The 19,328-nt window shown below is 44.5% G+C and overlaps 1 protein-coding gene across 5 annotated transcripts in view; it reads right to left on the reverse strand.

Annotated features, from left to right (window-relative positions):
• The window catches only part of CCDC148 (coiled-coil domain containing 148), a 205,255-nt gene that overhangs the window by 25,660 nt on the left and 160,267 nt on the right, over positions 1-19,328 (reverse strand). For all 5 annotated transcript variants that reach the window (XM_069732976.1, XM_069732978.1, XM_069732977.1 and 2 more), the window contains one exon: positions 11,392-11,598. In XM_069732976.1, coding sequence (XP_069589077.1) covers positions 11,392-11,598 — 207 coding nt within the window. The remainder of the gene's footprint in view (positions 1-11,391; positions 11,599-19,328) is intronic.

The raw sequence follows: 19,328 nt of genomic DNA on the forward strand, positions 1-19,328 counted from the left end.
CCTCCTCCTGTACAATGACTGATAACTCCTCTATGTACAGTAGATAACACAGGATCCACCATTCACAATAGGTGATGTCACAGCTCACCTCCTCCTGTACAATGACTGATAACACCTCTATATACAGTAGATAACACAGGATCCGCCATTCACAGTAGGTGATGTCACAGCTCACCTCCTCCTCCTCCTGTACAATGACTGATAACACCTCTATATACAGTAGATAACACAGGATCCACCATTCACAATGGGTAATGTCACAGCTCACCTCCTCCTTCTGTACAATGACTAATAACACCTCTATATACAGTAGATAACACAGGATCCACCATTCACAATAGATGATGGCAAAGCTCACCTCCTCCTCCTGTACAATGACTGATAACACCTCAATATACAGTAGATAACACAGGATCCACGATTCACAATAGGTGATGGCACAGCTCACCACCTCCTCCTGTACAATGACTGATAACACCTCTATATACAGTAGATAACACAGGATCCACCATTCACAATAGGTGATATTACAGCTCACCTCTTCCTCCTCCTCCTGTTCAATGACTGATAACACCTCTATATACAGTAGATAATGCAGGATCCACTATTCACAATTGATGTCACAGCTCACCTCCTCCCCCTTATGTACAATGACTATTAACACCTCTATATACAGTATATGGCACAGCATCCACCATAGGTGATGTCAAAGTTCACCTCCTCTTTCTCTTGTTCAGCAACAGATTACACCCTTATATACAGTAGATAACACAAAATTCACTATTCACAATACATGATGTCATAAAGGGAGCACTTAAACAACAGAATATAACTCCAAGTAAATCAAACTTCTGTGAAATCAAGCTGTCCACTTAGGAATCAACACTGATTGACAATCAATTTCACATGCTGTTGTGCAAATGGAATAGAGAACAGATGGAAATTATTGGCAATTATCAAGACACCCTCAATAAAGGAGTGGTTCTGCAGGTGGGGACCACAGACCACATCTCAGTACCAATGCTTTCTGGCTGATGTTTTGGTCACTTTTGAATGTTGGTTGTGCTTTCACACTCGTGGTAGCATGAGACGGACTCTACAACCCACACAAGTGGCACAAGTAGTGCAGCTCATCCAGGATGGCACATCAATGCAAGCTGTGTCAAGAAGATTTGCTGTGTCTGTCAGCGTAGTGTCCAGAGGCTGGAGGTGCTACCAGGAGACAGGCCAGTACACCAGGAGACGTGGAGGGGGCCATAGGATGGCAACAACCCAGCAGCAGGACCGCTACCTCAGCCTTTGTGCAAGGAGGAACAGGAGGAGCACTGCCAGAGCCCTGCAAAATGACCTCCAGCTGGCCACAAATGTTCATGTGTCTGCACAAACGGTTAGAAACTGACTCCATGAGGATGGTCTGAGAGCCGGACGTCCACAGATGGGGGTTGTGCTTACAGCCCAACACCGTGCAGGATGCTTGACATTTGCCACAGAACACCAGTACTGGCAAATTCGCCACTGGTTCCTTGCACTCTTCACAGATGAAAGCAGGTTCACACTGAGCACATGTGACAGACGTGACAGAGTCTGGAGATGCCACGGAGAGAGATTTGCTGCCTGCAACATCCTTCAGTTTGACCGGTTTGGCAGTGGGTCAGCAATGGTGTGGGGTGGCATTTCTTTGGAGGGCCGCACAGCCCTCCATGTGCTTGCCAGAGGTAGCCTGACTGCCATTAGGTACCAAGATGAGATCCTCAGACCCCTTGTGAGGCCATATGCTGGTGCGGTTAGCCCTGGATTCCTCCTAATGCAGGACAATGCCAGACCTCATGTGGCTGGAGTGTGTCAGCAGTTCCTGCAAGATGAAGACATTGAAGCTATGGACTGGCCCGTCCATTCCCCAGACCTGAATCCGATTGAACACATCTGGGACATCATGTCTCGCACCATCCACCAACGTCACTTTGCACCACAGACTGTCCAGGAGTTGGCGGATGCTTTACTCCAGGCCTGGGAGGAGATCCCTCAGGAGACGATCTGCCGCCTCATCAGGAACATGCCCAGGCATTGTAGGGAGGTCATACAGGCACATGGAGGCCACACACAATACTGAGCATCTTTTCCTTGTCATGAGGCATTTCCACTGAAGTTGGATCAGCCTGTAATTTCATTTTCCACTTTGATTTTGAATATCATTCCAAATCCAGACCTCCATGGGATATTCATTTTGATTTAAATTGATAAGTGTTGTGTTTTATTGATATGAACACATTCCACTATGCAATGAATAAAAAATTGCAACTGGAATATTTCATTCAGAGATATCTAGGATGTGGTATTTTAGTGTTCCCTTTATTTTTTTGAGCAGTGTACATTCTTATGAAGAAAGTCTGTTCAGGCAACCCTCACCCACATATAGCTTAAGAAATCTGCATGGTTACATGCATCAATGGAGGGTGGTAAACCGCAGCACAATGTTATTACTTGATTCCTGATTCAGGAAAAGCAAAGGAAACATCTCTGCGCTATCAGCGTTGCTTAGATGGAGCGGTCAGCAAATGCACACGATAAAAATAAGTCAGTGGAAAACAGTGGTGCTCTGCTACAGAGTTCCCACGACGGGGACATTTTTTTTTTTGCAGAAGTCGAAAGGAAAGCTGCACTTTAAAACATGCAGTTAAGGAGAGAAGATGAGCAGGTGGCCATTTTGTGTATTCAAGCCTATAGGAGGCGAAAGTGCAGTAAGCGGCCGCTATCAGAAGACGGAGCAGCTCCGCAATTAAGCAATTCCGTATGGAAGCCGCTGCCACCGCTGATTGGAGGGGGTGCCGGGTATCAGACCCCAACTGATCAGACATGATGACCTATCCCAAGGATAGGTCAACAATGATAAAGTAGTGGTGAACCTCTTTAATACCTAACTTCTCACAAGGTTCAAACTTTTTTTTCTATCTTTTAATGAAGTGCAATTATCCCCTCTTTTCTTAGATGAGAATTTTAAATAGCTGGTGGCAATTAATCACGGGCCCTTTTTTTGTGTGTAATTACATTTGATTTTTTCATTTACATAGCTCTTTTTATATTGCAATTATGGAATTATAATCATAAAAAATGAATGATTAATTCCTTCTGAAGGTTAATAAATCTAAGCAAATAACAGAAGAGTATATGGAGCGTGCTATCCAGATGTTGTAGATTATGGAGATAACTCCTACAAGAGAGACAGAGCGACTCACTGTACCGTTTTGTCCCCATGTGTAGATCTCCTAAATCTATTCACTAAATAGTGCGGAAACATTCGTGTTGGACTAAAGCCAGATCGGCATGTTGGGAGAAACTGCATCAAAATGTTATTATAAAAGTATTATAAAAACATGATACAGCTTATAATGGATGAAACGGTTGGGTCATCTTGCCTGTTACTAGGTAGTTTACAGGAACGATCCAACCTCTATCGATTTTTTACAATCAGGTCTCAAGTATGCTCACCTTACAAAACTCCTGCCTCTCCTGTGCGGATGTTTCCCTCGCCCCCCACCGGTCTCTGCCTACCGAACTAAAGACATGATATACAATCCCAATTCTAAAAAAAAGTTGGAACACTGTGAAAAATGTAAATAAATCAAAAGTCTAATGATTTGGAATTTATATTATTTTTTACAGCAAACATAGAACACAGGTAAGGAGGTGATATTTAGTCATTTTTAAACTGCATTTTAAAAAAATTTATTCATTTAGAAATTGATGGCAGAAATGCATCTCGTAAAATGTTGGGACAGGGGTTAACAAGGGGCTGAAAAAGTAAGCGGTTCTAATAAAAACAGCTGGAGGGTTAATTTTCAACTAAGTCACATAACTGTATACAAAAAGAGCATGTTAGAGAGGCAGAGTCTCTCAGAAGCAAAGATGGTCAGAAGTTCACCAATCTGTGAACAACTGAGTCTAAAATATGTGGAGCGATTTCAGGAAAATGTTTCTCAATTTAAATTGTAAAGGATTAGAACATATCACCATCTAAAGTACATAATATCAAAAGATTCAGAGATTCTGGAAAAAATCCTTGTACGCAAAAGGACAAAGACGACAGTCAATATTGGATGCTCGTGATCTACAGGCCCTCAGGTGACACTGCATCATGATTCGGTCGTGCAAATCTCAGCATCGGCTCAGAAACACTTCCAGAAATTATTGTCTGAACACAGTTCACTGCGTAATCCACAAATGTATGGTAACGCTCTACCATGCAAAGAAGAAGCCAAATATCAATGCAATCCAGAAATGCTGCTCTCTTCTGATTTAAAATGGACTAAGGCAAATTGGAAAACTGTTCTCTGGTCAAAAGAATTAAAGTGTGGAAATCTTTATGGAAACTACGGATGCGCTGTCCTACAGACTCAAGAGAACAGGGACCATCCAGCTTGTTATCAGCGCACAGATCCTGCATCGCTGATGGTATGGGGCAGGATTTGTGCTTATGACAAGGGCAGCTTACACACCCCAGAATGCATATCGGGGGCCTTTTAGTCCCTGGTGCTTACTTTTTTGCCATTATCTGCAAAATTACTTTAGTTAGAATTTTGAAACTCCAGGTATTCCTCAAGTATGTCGCTGTTGGTAATATCCAGTTGTTAATATAATTTTTTTGTTAGGCATTTTGGTGTAGCAATGCTTTTTTTGGGGAAAACCACATCTGTACGGAACGGGGGCTTTTTAGGCCCCTGCTATTTTTATCATGTACTCAGCAGTGTTTGTGTCTCAAGTTACTTTAAGGTACCGTCACACTCAGCGACGCTGCAGGGATATACACAACGAGCCGACCTAAACTAGATCGCTGGAGCGTCGCTGTTTAGGTCGCTGTAGAGACGTCAAACACAGCAACTCCAGAACGATGCAGAAGCGATCCAGTGACGTAACGGCGACTCACTTCTCATTCTCGCTGGTTGTTAGCTCCATGTAAAATGTTGCTGGCGTAGTTGCTTTTGATGTCAAACATGACGATACAAGCCGACCTGACGACGAAATAAAGTTCTGGACCTCTAGCTCCGACCAGCGATATCACAGCGGGATCCAGATCTCTGCTGCATGTCAAACACAACGAGATCACTATCCAGGACGCTGCAACGTCACGGATTGTTGTCGTTCTCTTTGCAAAGTTGCTGAGTGTGACGGTACCTTTATTTGCAATCAGGGTTGCTGGTGGAGGGGCAGAGGGGGTGGATCATGCTTTCTGATCCACACTACAAAGTGACAGTGAACAGATATGAGGAAATTAGTAGAAACATTTGATTTGATGATAAGCGAACTCGTGCAGCGAGGTTCCAAACAGACAAATTAGGCCCTATCAGTTATATCTGGAACATATTTATCAAAAATTGCACCAAACTTTACAATTCTAGTACTATTGTTACAGTAGATGAACAACTTGTACCCTTCAGAGGACGTTGCAAGTTCATTCAATACATGCCCAGTAAACCAGCCAAGTATGGAATAAAGATCTTCTGGATGTGTGATTCTGCAAATTATTATGGCATAAATGGGCTTATCTACTGTGGCAAAGAAGTTGATGCACCAGTTGTTAAGGCTAGCGGAACGCACCGAGTAAATATAGATGTTTTTATTGTTATTGGTGCGTTTGCAGCCCGGGGTCCACCGTGCAGGAGAACCTGCTGCTAGCAAATGGCGGCACTATATGGCGGTATGGACTAACTCAGTTAATTCACCGAGTAGCCGTGAAAACAAAGCACTGCGCCCTGTTAGACTTCACAGAGGCACAGGCTATCTGCCCAAACAGCGCAGTCAGTGGTCACGCATGCACACAAAACTCCTCACCGGAGGTGCCAGCATTCTAGGAGCTTATTTCAGCCAGGTACCTGAATACATACAAACACAATCTCCTCGCCGGAGGTGCCAGCATTCCAAGGGCTTATTTCAGCCGGGTCCCTGAACACACTCTTACGTGACCACACTGGCGCAAAGCACATAATATAGAACAATACTAGCGCATGGCCGTGCGGCCATGCGAGCCTTAAATAGTTGCAGCATGTACAGGACCTTCCTAGAAGGACCAATGAGAGGCTGCCACAGAGCGTGAGCACCTACAGGACCTTCCTGAAGGACCAATGGCCTTAGCTGCAGTATCTGATCATGTGACTCTTGATCTCCACTGAGAGATCTTACTCTGGGCATGCTCAGAACGAGAAAAGCAGGACTTAGTCCCAGAAGCATCTGCTCGCCGCTGCCCAGCACTGACTCCAATGGCAGAAGCAGGAAAAGCAGCAGTAACTCTTTGTACAGAGTGGGACTGAACAAGACGCTGGGACCGACGTCTCCGCTGATCAGGCTCCACTGCAGCAGGAGAAGAATGGGAGACCGCAGCAGAGATGGCCCAAGATTCCCCCTGTGCAGAGGTGGGAACTCGACCCCTAACACCAGTATAGAAAGATCTAGGGTCGGAGATTGTGAAAACACTTGCTGTACCAATATACAATTCAGGTAGAAACATTACCATGGACAATTATTTTACCAATGTTGCACTGGGCAATTTTCTGCTTGAAATAGCTGTTACACTTGTTGGTACTTTGAAGACAAACCGATGAGAAATTCTTCAAGCAATGAAACACAATCCACAGCGAGCATTTTATGAGAGCGACACTGGTATCTTACAAAGTGAAGAAGGAGAAATCCGTTATATTACTCAGTACCATGCATTATGATTGCAGTATTGACAGCAATGACAGGAAATTGAAACCAGAAATCATCCTGTATTACAATAAAACTAAAGGAGGTCTAGACAAAATGGATGAAATGGTGGGAGAATATTCATGCAAGAGGCAAGCAAGACGTTGGCCTGTAGCAATTTTTTCAAATATGCTTGATGTAGCAGCCCTGAATTCATTAATTATTTATACAGAAACTCATCCAGAATTCTATGCAAGGAGGAAGGATAGCAGAAGCCTGTTCTTGAAAGACCTTTGCCATGAACTTGTAATGTCCACATGATGGAGCGAAGCAACATGAAATGCTTGCCAAAGCAAACTAAAGAAGCAATGAAACAGTGCGGCGTACAGTTTCAGGATATTCCATGGCCAGGAGAAAGAAAACAAAAGCGTTGTTTCATTTGTCCAAGAAACTTACAGAGGAAAACTGAGCGATATTGTACCACTTGTGGGGAAAATGTCTGTAAAGAACATTCTTCAGAAAAGATAACATGTGAAAATTGTTTGGAAGACCAACAAAATTGAAAAGAAAAAGTTAGAAAAGTAATGTAGCTGCAGCTAGTTTACTCTAGATTTATATACCTTTGTGTGTTTTTCATATCTTTGTTTGAAATTTTGAAAAAAAAAAAATGTTTTTTTTTGGTGCTTTCAAAAAAAAATATAATTAAAATATTGTGCATTATTAAGGCTATGTTTACATTAGCATTGTGCGGCGCAGCCGCCGCGACGCATGCGTCATGCGCCCCTATATTTAACATGGGTCATTGTGGCGCAACTGTCAGGGTGCAGAGGACGCCGCATGATGCAGTTCTTTCTGCGCCAAAAATCATGCAAAAAATGAACGCATGCGTCACAAAACCCTGCGTTGTGCATGCGTTTTGCATGCGTTGTGTCGCCGACGCATCGCCGCACAACGCTAATGTGAACGTAGCCTTATATCTTATTTTGCAATTTTGAAATAAACTTGTTAAAGTTTATTATGTGAGTTTCTCCATATGATTTGCACGGGGGCCTAAAAGGCCCCCATTACGTAAGAGTGTAGATTTGTGACGTCACGCATTCTAGGGCACTATCAATGCTGAGAATTATATGGAGGTGTTATAACAACATCCGCTCCATCCAGACAATGTCTATTTCAGGAAAGGCCTTGTATATTTCAGAAAGACCACGTTAACCACATGCTGTACCCATCACAACAGCATGGCTTCGCAGAAGAAGAGTTTGGGTGATGAACAAAACATTTGGCGCATTATGAAATTAAAAATCCAGTAAAGACCCCGGATTGTGGAAAAGTGAGAATCCTACATCAGGCAATAATGGAACAACATTCCTCTTCCAAAACTCCAGCAATTGTCTTCTCATTTCCCAGATGTTTATAGACTGTAGTACGAAGAAGAGGAGACGCTACAAAAATGTAGACACGGCGCGGGCCCAACTTTTTTGAGAAGAATTGCTGCCATCAATCTCTAAATGAGTAATTTTTTTTGCAATTAAAATGTATAAAAATGTCCAATGTTCAAATTCTGATCTGTGTTCTGCTGTGAATAAAATACGACTATATTCATTGCATTCTGATTTTCTTTACTTTTTAAAATGAAGCCGAAAATCAGAGCAAAATCAAGGTTCCTTCCTTTATAGTCACATTTTAAGGATCAGATATTAACGAGCTTCATTATAGTAAGGTCCTAAAGTGAATAAAGCAAGTAATAGTTTATAGAGATGATACATTATTGGTCATGGAGCCGGTGGAACAGTTTACACTAAAAGATCCGAGACCTTCAGGTCTGTTCTTTATTTGACAAAAACCTTTAATAATCTGACACCTAGAAGCGAATATATAGGCCCAGGGCTGACAACTTCATTCTCACCTAAAACAAGAACTGTCGTGTCAAAAGTAGCCGATCACTCCAAAGTTTCTTGCTCGTATCTTCTTCGTAAGTCACATTTATTATTAGAGTATCATTTTCTACATCAATAGTGCAGGAGTCAGAACAAATATATTAAGTAATTACTTTACAATTCTATTGTTAGCTGTATGGAAATAAAGTGGTCTTTTTCTGAACTTCTGGTGAGATCCAATGAATGGATTCGGGAGATAGAGATGACGAAAAAGCGGCTTTTATTTTTGAAGCTATTGGATATATGCATTCTGAAGTTATCCAACTTCTTCCTCAGGATACAACCACAGACCTATTAATATAAGTCCACTCAACAAAATACATTGCTGCTGATATAATCTTATATAATTACCTAATAATAATAGTTGTTAACATTCTCTATAGTTTGCTGTTAGGCTAAAAAAAAGTGTTTCTGCTCAAATACCTGAATTACAAAGACAGGTAATTAATTTAAATAGAAACGGTGTAATGCATAGTTTCCCCTGTGGAGGCACTGTAGGATAATTGAACACTTGATGCCGATTCCTCCACATAGATTACCACTGATCGTTGGTGATCACAGCAGCAGGACTCATGGTGATCACAGAAGCAGGACTCATGGTGATCACAGAAGCAGGACTCATGGTGATCACAGAAGCAGGACTCATGGTGATCACAGAAGCAGGACTCATGAAAAGCAGGACTCATGGTGATCACAGAAGCAGGACTCATGGTGATCACAGAAGCAGGACTCATGGTGATCACAGAAGCAGGACTCATGTGATCACAGAAGCAGGACTCATGGTGATCACAGAAGCAGGACTCATGGTGATCACAGAAGCAGGACTCATGGTGATCACAGAAGCAGGACTCATTGTGATCACAGAAGCAGGACTCATGGTGATCACAGAAGCAGGACTCATGGTGATCACAGAAGCAGGACTCATGGTGATCACAGAAGCAGGACTCATGGTGATCACAGAGGCAGGACTCATGGTGATCACAGAAGCAGGACTCATGGTGATCACAGAAGCAGGACTCATGGTGATCACAGAAGCAGGACTCATTGTGATCACAGAAGCAGGACTCATGGTGATCACAGAGGCAGGACTCATGGTGATCACAGAAGCAGGACTCATGGTGATCACAGAAGCAGGACTCATGGTGATCACAGAAGCAGGACTCATGGTGATCACAGAAGCAGGACTCATGTGATCACAGAAGCAGGACTCATGGTGATCACAGAAGCAGGACTCATGGTGATCACAGAAGCAGGACTCATGGTGATCACAGAAGCAGGACTCATGGTGATCACAGAATCAGGACTCATGGTGATCACAGAAGCAGGACTCATGGTGATCACAGAGGCAGGACTCATGGTGATCACAGAAGCAGGACTCATGGTGATCACAGAAGCAGGACTCATGGTGATCACAGAAGCAGGACTCATGGTGATCACAGAGGCAGGACTCATGGTGATCACAGAAGCAGGACTCATGGTGATCACAGAGGCAGGACTCATGGTGATCACAGCAGCAGGACTCATGGTGATCAGCCTATAGTCGAAAGACCTCTTCTATCAAAATGGAATTGTACAATATGGATCTCCTACTTTAGGAAGAATAACAATTACCTATATAATAGTGGTCACAGCTCTACTTCCCTGCACAAAAACCTCTGCGCAGGTCAATTCATAATCCCTTCAGTTCTTGACTAGCATGGAGAGGTAACCAAAAATTAGGAGGCAAAATGGCATTTAGGGAACAGTTAGTCTTAGTGATCACCAACATGTCTTTTTCCAGACCTAAGGAACAAGAGAATACCTCCCCCGATGGCTGAAAATGTAGCAGGTGCCAGATGTATACTACAGCTGCCATTTTTCTGCATCGGCCACAATCAGTGTAAGCACCGATCGAGGCAGTTTAACCCCCTAGATGCTGCTCTCCATAGCGACAACGGCCTCTAAATGGTTAAAAGAGAGAGGGGGCTGCCTCCTAAGTACATCGTCGCCCACAATGGGAAAGTTCTGATGGCTGCCATGGCAACCAGAAGCTAACTTGGTGGAGATTTTTTTTTTTTTTTTCATTTTGGAGGAGATTTTTTTTTTTTTTTTTCAATTCCTTTCAGGTCTCTTTGCATTAATTCCTGTGAAGCGCCTGAAAGGTTAATAAACTTCTTGACAGCAGTCTCTAATACTTTGAGGGGTGCCGATTTTTAAAATGGTATGACTTTTGCTTTGTTTGTTTTTTCCAATATACATGGGCACCTCAGTCATTTTAAAACTGAATAGGTTCCTAAAAAATACATTTTGTACATTTCCTAAAAACAATTAAAAAAAAAAAAATCGATGATGAAAGTTTAACCTTTTTAACAATTTCCTAAGAAATTAAAAGGATGTTTGAAAAATTATGCTGACATAAAGTAGTTATATAGCAAATATTGTTTATTAACTTTTTTTGTCTGGTGCAAGTATCTGTTTAAGGGTATCAACGTTCAAATTTGAATATTGCTAATATTTTTTCCGAAAATTTTTGATCTTTTGATAAAACAAAGGAAAACAAAAACAAAATGTTACTGGTAGCACTAATATAAAGTACAACGTGTCATGGAGAAAAAAAAACTAAAACAGTCTCAGAATCATTGGATAAACTGAAAAATGTCAGATTAGAAACATTGGGCTTGGTCACGGAGAGGTTAGGAAAATTTGTGAAATTTAGTGAATAGTTCCAGTTTTATTTTACAGGGGTAAAGATTTTTTATAGATGACAGATCAGATGGCCTTGCGTGTCCCAATCACTTACCTTTTCCTTTAGTTCGGTGCAGATCTCTTGCTGTCGCTTTCTGTCACTTGCGAGAAAGAGCTCTATCTCATACATAGACCCTGCCTCGGCCATGGTCATTGCCGCCTTGATGAGAAAATCTTTTTTATAGCGAGTCCAGCTCTTTATCAATGCTCTCCTTTGATCTTTATTGAAGCAATTCAAGTCCCACATCTTTTCATGGCTGACCTACACGAGGAGCATAATGTAAGTGACAGGCCAGCTCCCTGCTACGCCACGCTCAAAACACATGCAACAATAAGAACCTGGGGTTCATGGTCATCACAATGGACATTTCCAAACTGAAAACAATTAAAGAGTCACGCACACTCTCTGTATTCCTTCAAGCTTGAAACACAGACCGTCAGGAGGAATTTAGGAACTGTTAGAATTCAGCGCTGTCGAAAACGTTTGCCCTGGGCCGTACTCTGTCCCTAGTCTGTTTTAAAGGTCCATAGACACAAAGTGACGTTATTTTACAGTTCAAATGTAATAAAGAAACCGGAAATGTACACAGCCTGCAAAATGAAGGAGATGTTAGGGTAAAGGGTATTTAAAAATAGTGTTTTTTTTTATGGACCCTTTACCCTAACATCCCCCTCAGGAAAAAAAAACTACAAAACAGTGCTCTGTTATCCACCTACACGTTGGTTTTTCCAAGTTTTCGATTTTTCACACAATGACAGGGTCCCAGTACTGTAAAGTATTTGACCCTCCATCTTCCTTCTTTTGTACTTTGTATAAAAAAATAAATGCAAATGTCAATCACACGCTCCCCCTTTATCTCTTCAGTACATTGTTCATATTTTGATGAATTTCCAGTTTTTATTTATATTTCTGCACACTAACATATATTTTATTGCTCGCACATTTGGAACGACTTTTTACTTTTAGATTCCGTACTTTAATTAATTAAGGTATCACATCACAGATTCATCACACACTTTGCACTTCTCACCATTTTATATATTTATAGTTGTCGTGCATTATGTGGTTTATTACTGTCTATACACATTAATCATGGCTTCAGTTATATATTGTTCATCAACTAAAATCATGTCTGCTGTTTACATACCATATCATGTGCCTTGTCATCATTTAGTCACACTATATCTTGATCTTGTCACACTGTACACACATTTTTATATTTTTACTGTAAGCTTATTCTTTTATGCTTTATTATCTTTCCTTTTTATGCATTACATATATTTTTCTCACTTTCTTATATTTCTCATTTTTAATATTTAGGTCTTTAATTCTTTATTATGAGTATATTTATTAATCAGGCTGTTCTCGCTTCCTTTATGTTAAACACTACAATTCTTTATCTCAGACACACGAACATCTTGGTAGCTTCCATTGGGTCTTCCTCTGTGCGTATCTTCATTTATAGTCGTGTCTTGTACCTTTTTCGCAAATAGCAATTCTCCACTATGGCCGCCACTATGTTGTGTACTTCCGGCCCGAGAACTTTTAGCGTAGCTTGATGGCGGTGCCACAAAATCACTTGCATGTGCAAATGAGAATATGGATGATCCTTCTACACCTGAACTGGGCAAAGTGTGGCCTGCCGGCCACATCCAGCCCTCTGGCTCTTCCAGTCCGGCCCACAGACCAAGACATCTGAAGGATTCACACAGTGGCCTACGAGCCACATACTGCCCTCCCCCGCCATCCATCCACTACGCCGCCCGCTACCACTGCTTTCTCGTTCCTCGGGATGCAGACAGCGGTAAATACATTGGTGGAGGAGGGGCCGTTGGCAGGAGCAGAGCGTAGGGGTAACAGGTGTGAGGTAAGTGTTTTTTTCATGTGTATGGGATGTTTGTATGTACATAGGTGGCTATGTGGGGTTCATACTGTATATATGGAGGCTATGTGGGGCTCATGCTGTATATATGGAGGCTATGTGGGGTTCATACTGTATATATGGAGGCTATGTGGGATCCAAGCTGTGTATGGGGAGGCTATATGGGATTCATGCTGTATATAGGGAGGCTATATGTGATTCATGCTGTACATAGGGGGGCTATGTGTGATTCATGCTGTATATGGGGAGGCTATGTGGGATTCATGCTGTATATAGGGAGGCTATATGTGATTCATGCTGTACATAGGGAGGCTATGTGTGATTCATGCTGTACATAGGGAGGCTATGTGTGATTCATGCTGTATATGGGGAGGCTATGTGGGATTCATGCTGTATATAGGGGGGCTATATGGGATTCATGCTGTATATAGGGAGGCTATGTGTGATTCATGCTGTATATAGGCAGGCTATGTGGGATTCATGCTGTATATAGGGAGGCTATGTGTGATTCATGCTGTATATAGGGAGGCTATGTGTGATTCATGCTGTGTATGGGGAGTGTAAGACTCATGCTGGTGTGGTAGATGGAGGCAGGTATATCTCGCCCAGGTGTTTGTCCTATGTGAATTAGGTCACTCAGTATCTTCAGGGTGCTAATGGGTTAATGATTGCAGGAATAAAAGATGACCAGCTGGGTGTTTCCAGTGTCTGCCTGGGGCACACAGATTGCCTGCCTGTGTGAGACAAACGTGAGTGAAGAGCTCTGCTCAAGATCTGTATGATGTTAGCTGGGTGGGAGAAGCCCCCCCAGTTGTTGAGATAGCAACGTATTTGTTTAGTTAGTGCCGGACAGGCTAGGATTTATTTTTATGTTTTGTTTTTTGTGTTGCTTTCACGTTAATAAATCTGACCTGAGGTCAGCCTGCTCAGAAACCTGCTGTACGCCTCAGATTCAATGCACAAACCACGTGTCCTTTGACCCCAGCAAAGGCGATCCCAGAGTGTTTTGTCACATTGTGGTGGAGAACGCGGGCATACCGTGGCACAGGCGACAGCATGGAAGACGTGGTGAAAGCCTTAGTACAGTCCACTGCCGTACAGCAGAAGGCCACTGCCGCACAGCACGAAGCTAATCGCTTGATGGCCGCACAGCTGAAGGAGTTACTGGACATGACGGTTGCAGACCGCCAACTTCTCCAACAGGTGGCGCAGCGCCTGGTGAGCATGCCTGACGCTGACCCGGAAGCAGAGACCAGAAGGATCCATGTGAGTCGATACTGGCAAAAGCTGACTGCAGAAGATGACGTCGAGGCATACCTGACAACGTTTGAGCGGACGGCATTGAGAGAGAAGTGGCCGAAGGCACGATGGGCCGATTTGATTGCCCTGTTTCTCTCCGGCGAGGCCCAAAAAGCTTACCATGATTTGGACCCGGAGGTCGCTCAGGACTTTGAGAAGCTGAAAGCTGAGATCCTGGCCCTGCTGGGTGTGACGACGGCTGTCCGTGCACAGAGGGTACATCAGTGGACATACCAGCAAGATAAACCAGTGCGGTCTCAGATGTTCGACCTGATCTACTTGACAAAGAAATGGCTGCAACCCGAGGTACTGACAATACCCGAAATAATCCAGCGGGTTGTCCTGGACAAGTACCTGAGAGTACTACCCCCAGCGCTGAAAAGGTGGGTAAGCCAAGGAAATCCCACGACAGCGGATCAACTTGTGGAGTTGGTCGAGCGTTATTCCGTGGCAGAAGGACTTCCCGACGACACCGCCAAACCCCGGTCTGTGCCTCCTCCTCGTGGAACCGGTAAGACTGTTCCAGGGACCACGGGTGAAGGAAAATCGCTTAAAACTGTGGGGGAGGAGTCCGAGACCAAGAGTATTGGACGGTGGTCTCAGTAGGGGACCTGTTAGGTGTTTCCGCTGCCATGAGAAGGGTCATGTTTCTGCGAACTGTCCTGTTACCGCTGAACCCATGCAGTGCGACGTTATAGACTCTAGAAAACGCATGTCTTTGGTTACACAGCTAGTGAGTGTGAATGCGGGTCAAAATGATACAGTGAAACACCTGTGTGAATTATCTGTTGATGGGAAAAATGTTGTGGCATTACTAGACTCTGGAAGTGTGGTGACTCTGGTGAAAGCTAGTCTAGTGGCACTTCCGTCTGGTCCGTCTGACAAGTTTTCTGTGACGTGTGTGCATGGTGACACCCGCTCGTACTTAACAGCGGTCATATGGATTTCTACTCCCTATGGGTCAGTGCAGCACAAAGTGGGACTCGTTCCCGCATTGTTACATGATGTAATCCTGGGCAGGGATTTTCCCTATTTCTGGCAGTTGTGGGAGAATCAGTTGCTCCTTCACGGTAGCTGTACCCGTGAATCTTCTCCCATGCCATCTGGAGGTCCCGAGTCCCTAGAGGAGACCCCACAGGAAGATGTTGCTGGGGAGGTTAGTGAATCTAACCTTCAGTACCCCTTCTCCGTCATGGCGGGGGAAACAGAGGAAACTGAGGAACCTCAGCGAGAGGCGGAGGCAGACAGCCATCCGGCACCCTGCCTGCCAGATTTGGGAGTCCAGGTGGATGACTTCCACAGCGAGCAAATGAAAGATCCTACCCTGACTCCGGCTAGGAAAAATGTAAAAATGATAGATGGGGTACCCGTAGAACCTGACACTAGGCTAGCGTACCCATATATGGTTCTTGAAAATGATTTGCTCTACCAGGTAGAAAAAAAAGGGGAAGACACAGTGCAACGGTTAGTGGTACCCAAACCTTATCGGCGGAAGGTACTGGATTTGGCCCACGGACATATAATGGGGGGACATCTGGGGGTACAGAAAACCACAGAAAGGATATTGCATTGTTTTGTGTGGCCTGGAATACATTGTGATGTGCGTAACTATTGTGAGTCCTGTCCAGAGTGCCAAATCGCGGCCCCTAAATCTCAGTTCCGTAGCCCTTTGGTACCCCTTCCTATCATCGGGGTCCCTTTTGAGAGAATTGGGATGGATTTGGTTGGGCCCCTTCCCCGATCCGCACGTGGGCACCAACATATCCTCGTCATCGTGGACTATGCCACTCGTTACCCGGAAGCCGTCCCTTTGCGTAACACAGCTACCAAGACGATCGCCAAGGAATTGGTACAAGTGTTTAGTCGGGTGGGAATTCCAAAACAGATACTCACCGACCAGGGGACTCCCTTTATGTCGAGGGTAATGAAGGAGCTCTGCAGGCTCTTACAAATAGACCCGTTGCGTACGTCTGTCTATCACCCTCAAACAGATGGCCTGGTTGAGCGCTTCAACAAAACCTTAAAACAGATGCTCCGGAAGGCGATAGACAAAGATGGGAAAAACTGGGATTACTTGTTACCCTATTTGCTGTTTGCCATTAGGGAAGTTCCCCAGTCTTCCACAGGATTTTCGCCTTTCGAACTGTTGTACGCCCGTCGTCCCCGGGGACTGCTGGACGTCGCAAAAGAAACCTGGGAAGGTCAAGTCACTCCCTTTAAAACGGTGATCGACCATGTAACACAAATGCAGGATCGTATTGCCGCTGTCATGCCCATTGTTAGGGACCATATGTTACAGGCCCAGGGAGCCCAGAGGCAAAGTTACGATAGAGGCGCTAAGGTCCGTACATTTGCACCCGGCGATAGGGTGTTGGTCCTAATCCCTACGGTGGATAGTAAATTCCTGGCGAAATGGCAGGGCCCATTTGAGGTCCGAGAAAGAGTTGGTGAAGTGAACTATAAAGTGTACCAGCCGGGTAAGAGAAAACCGGAACAGATTTATCATGTGAATCTGATAAAATCCTGGAAAGACCGCTCTGCCCTAACGGTGGATCTGCCCCGTCCGGTTTGTTCACCTACTATACCAGAGGTGCAGGTTGCTGAGACTCTCTCAGAACGACAAAAATCTGAGGTTAAGCAATTTTTGTTACAGAACCGACAGTTTTTCTCCGAAAAACCTGGCCGGACTAAGTTGGTGAAACATGAGATTGTCACAGAGCCTGGCGTCACTGTTCATGTGAAGCCCTACCGGATTCCGGAAGCCCGCCGTGAAGCCGTCTCCCGGGAAGTGATGGCAATGTTGGACTTAGGAGTCATTGAGGAGTCACACAGCGCCTGGTCCAGTCCAATTGTGTTGATACCTAAACCGGATGGCTCCATCCGGTTTTGTAATGACTTTAGGAAACTGAATGCAGTTTCTAAATTTGATGCGTACCCTATGCCCCGGGTCGATGAGTTGATCGACCGGCTTGGTAAAGCCCGATACATTACGACCCTGGATTTAACAAAGGGGTACTGGCAGATTCCTCTGGCCGAGGCGGCCAGAGAGAAGACGGCATTTGCTACACCGGAAGGTCTGTTCCAGTATGTCTATATGCCGTTTGGACTTCACGGAGCTCCCGCAACGTTCCAGAGATTGATGGATCGAGTCTTGAGGCCTCACAGACAGTACGCTTCTGCCTACCTGGATGACATCGTAATTTACAGCATGGACTGGGAAACTCATCTCCAGAAGGTACAAGCGGTGATTGATGACCTGCGAGATGCAGGTTTAACGGCAAACCCCAAGAAATGCCACATCGGGCTTGAAGAAGCCCGATACTTGGGCTACGTGATTGGCAGAGGAGTGGTTAAACCCCAGATCGACAAAATACAGGCAATTCAGAGCTGGCCACAACCAGTGAACAAGAAACAAGTGCAGGCTTTCCTGGGGATTGCCGGCTATTATCGCCGGTTCATACCCAATTTTGCAGCCATGGCTACTCCCTTGACGGATCTTACCAAGGGGAAGGGTTCCGTCATGGTAAAATGGACCTCAGCTGCTGAAGAGGCCTTCCACAGCCTGAAACGGGCTTTGTGCTCTCAGCCCGTACTAGTGACTCCTGATTTCAGCAGCGAGTTTGTGGTACAAACTGATGCCTCTGATACTGGTGTCGGAGCTGTACTTTCCCAGGTGAGGGACGGAGTCGAACACCCGGTCCTCTATCTCAGTCGGAAACTGAATGTACATGAGCAGAGATATGCGGTGGTTGAAAAAGAGTGCCTAGCCATTAAATGGGCTCTCGACTCCCTCAAGTATTACCTGGCTGGTAGGAAATTTAGGCTGGTCACCGACCATGCCCCTCTCAAGTGGATGCACCTCCACAAGGACCGTAATAGTCGGGTAACCCGGTGGTTCCTTGCCCTGCAGGCTTACTCTTTTACGGTGGAACACCGACCTGGGGTGCAGATGGGGAACGCCGATGCCCTATCCCGAGTGCACTGTTTCAAAAGTGTTCTTGCTCGACCGGAGTGGTCTGAGCAAGGGGGGGGGATATGTAAGACTCATGCTGGTGTGGTAGATGGAGGCAGGTATATCTCGCCCAGGTGTTTGTCCTATGTGAATTAGGTCACTCAGTATCTTCAGGGTGCTAATGGGTTAATGATTGCAGGAATAAAAGATGACCAGCTGGGTGTTTCCAGTGTCTGCCTGGGGCACACAGATTGCCTGCCTGTGTGAGACAAACGTGAGTGAAGAGCTCTGCTCAAGATCTGTATGATGTTAGCTGGGTGGGAGAAGCCCCCCCAGTTGTTGAGATAGCAACGTATTTGTTTAGTTAGTGCCGGACAGGCTAGGATTTATTTTTATGTTTTGTTTTTTGTGTTGCTTTCACGTTAATAAATCTGACCTGAGGTCAGCCTGCTCAGAAACCTGCTGTACGCCTCAGATTCAATGCACAAACCACGTGTCCTTTGACCCCAGCAAAGGCGATCCCAGAGTGTTTTGTCACAGGAGGCTATATGGGATTCATGCTGTATATATATGGAGGCTATATGGGATTCATGCTGTACATATGGAGGCTATATGGGATTCATGCTGTACATAGGGAGGCTACGTGGGATTCATGCTGTATATAGGGGGGCTATGTGTGATTCATGCTGTATATGGGGAGGCTATGTGGGATTCATGCTGTATATAGGGAGGCTATATGGGATTCATGCTGTACATAGGGAGGCTATGTGTGATTCATGCTGTACATAGGGAGGCTATGTGTGATTCATGCTGTATATGGGGAGGCTATGTGTGATTCATGCTGTATATAGGGGGCTA

This window comes from Ranitomeya imitator, chromosome 7 (genome assembly GCF_032444005.1).
Source record: "Ranitomeya imitator isolate aRanImi1 chromosome 7, aRanImi1.pri, whole genome shotgun sequence".
NCBI classification, from domain to species: domain Eukaryota; kingdom Metazoa; phylum Chordata; class Amphibia; order Anura; family Dendrobatidae; genus Ranitomeya; species Ranitomeya imitator.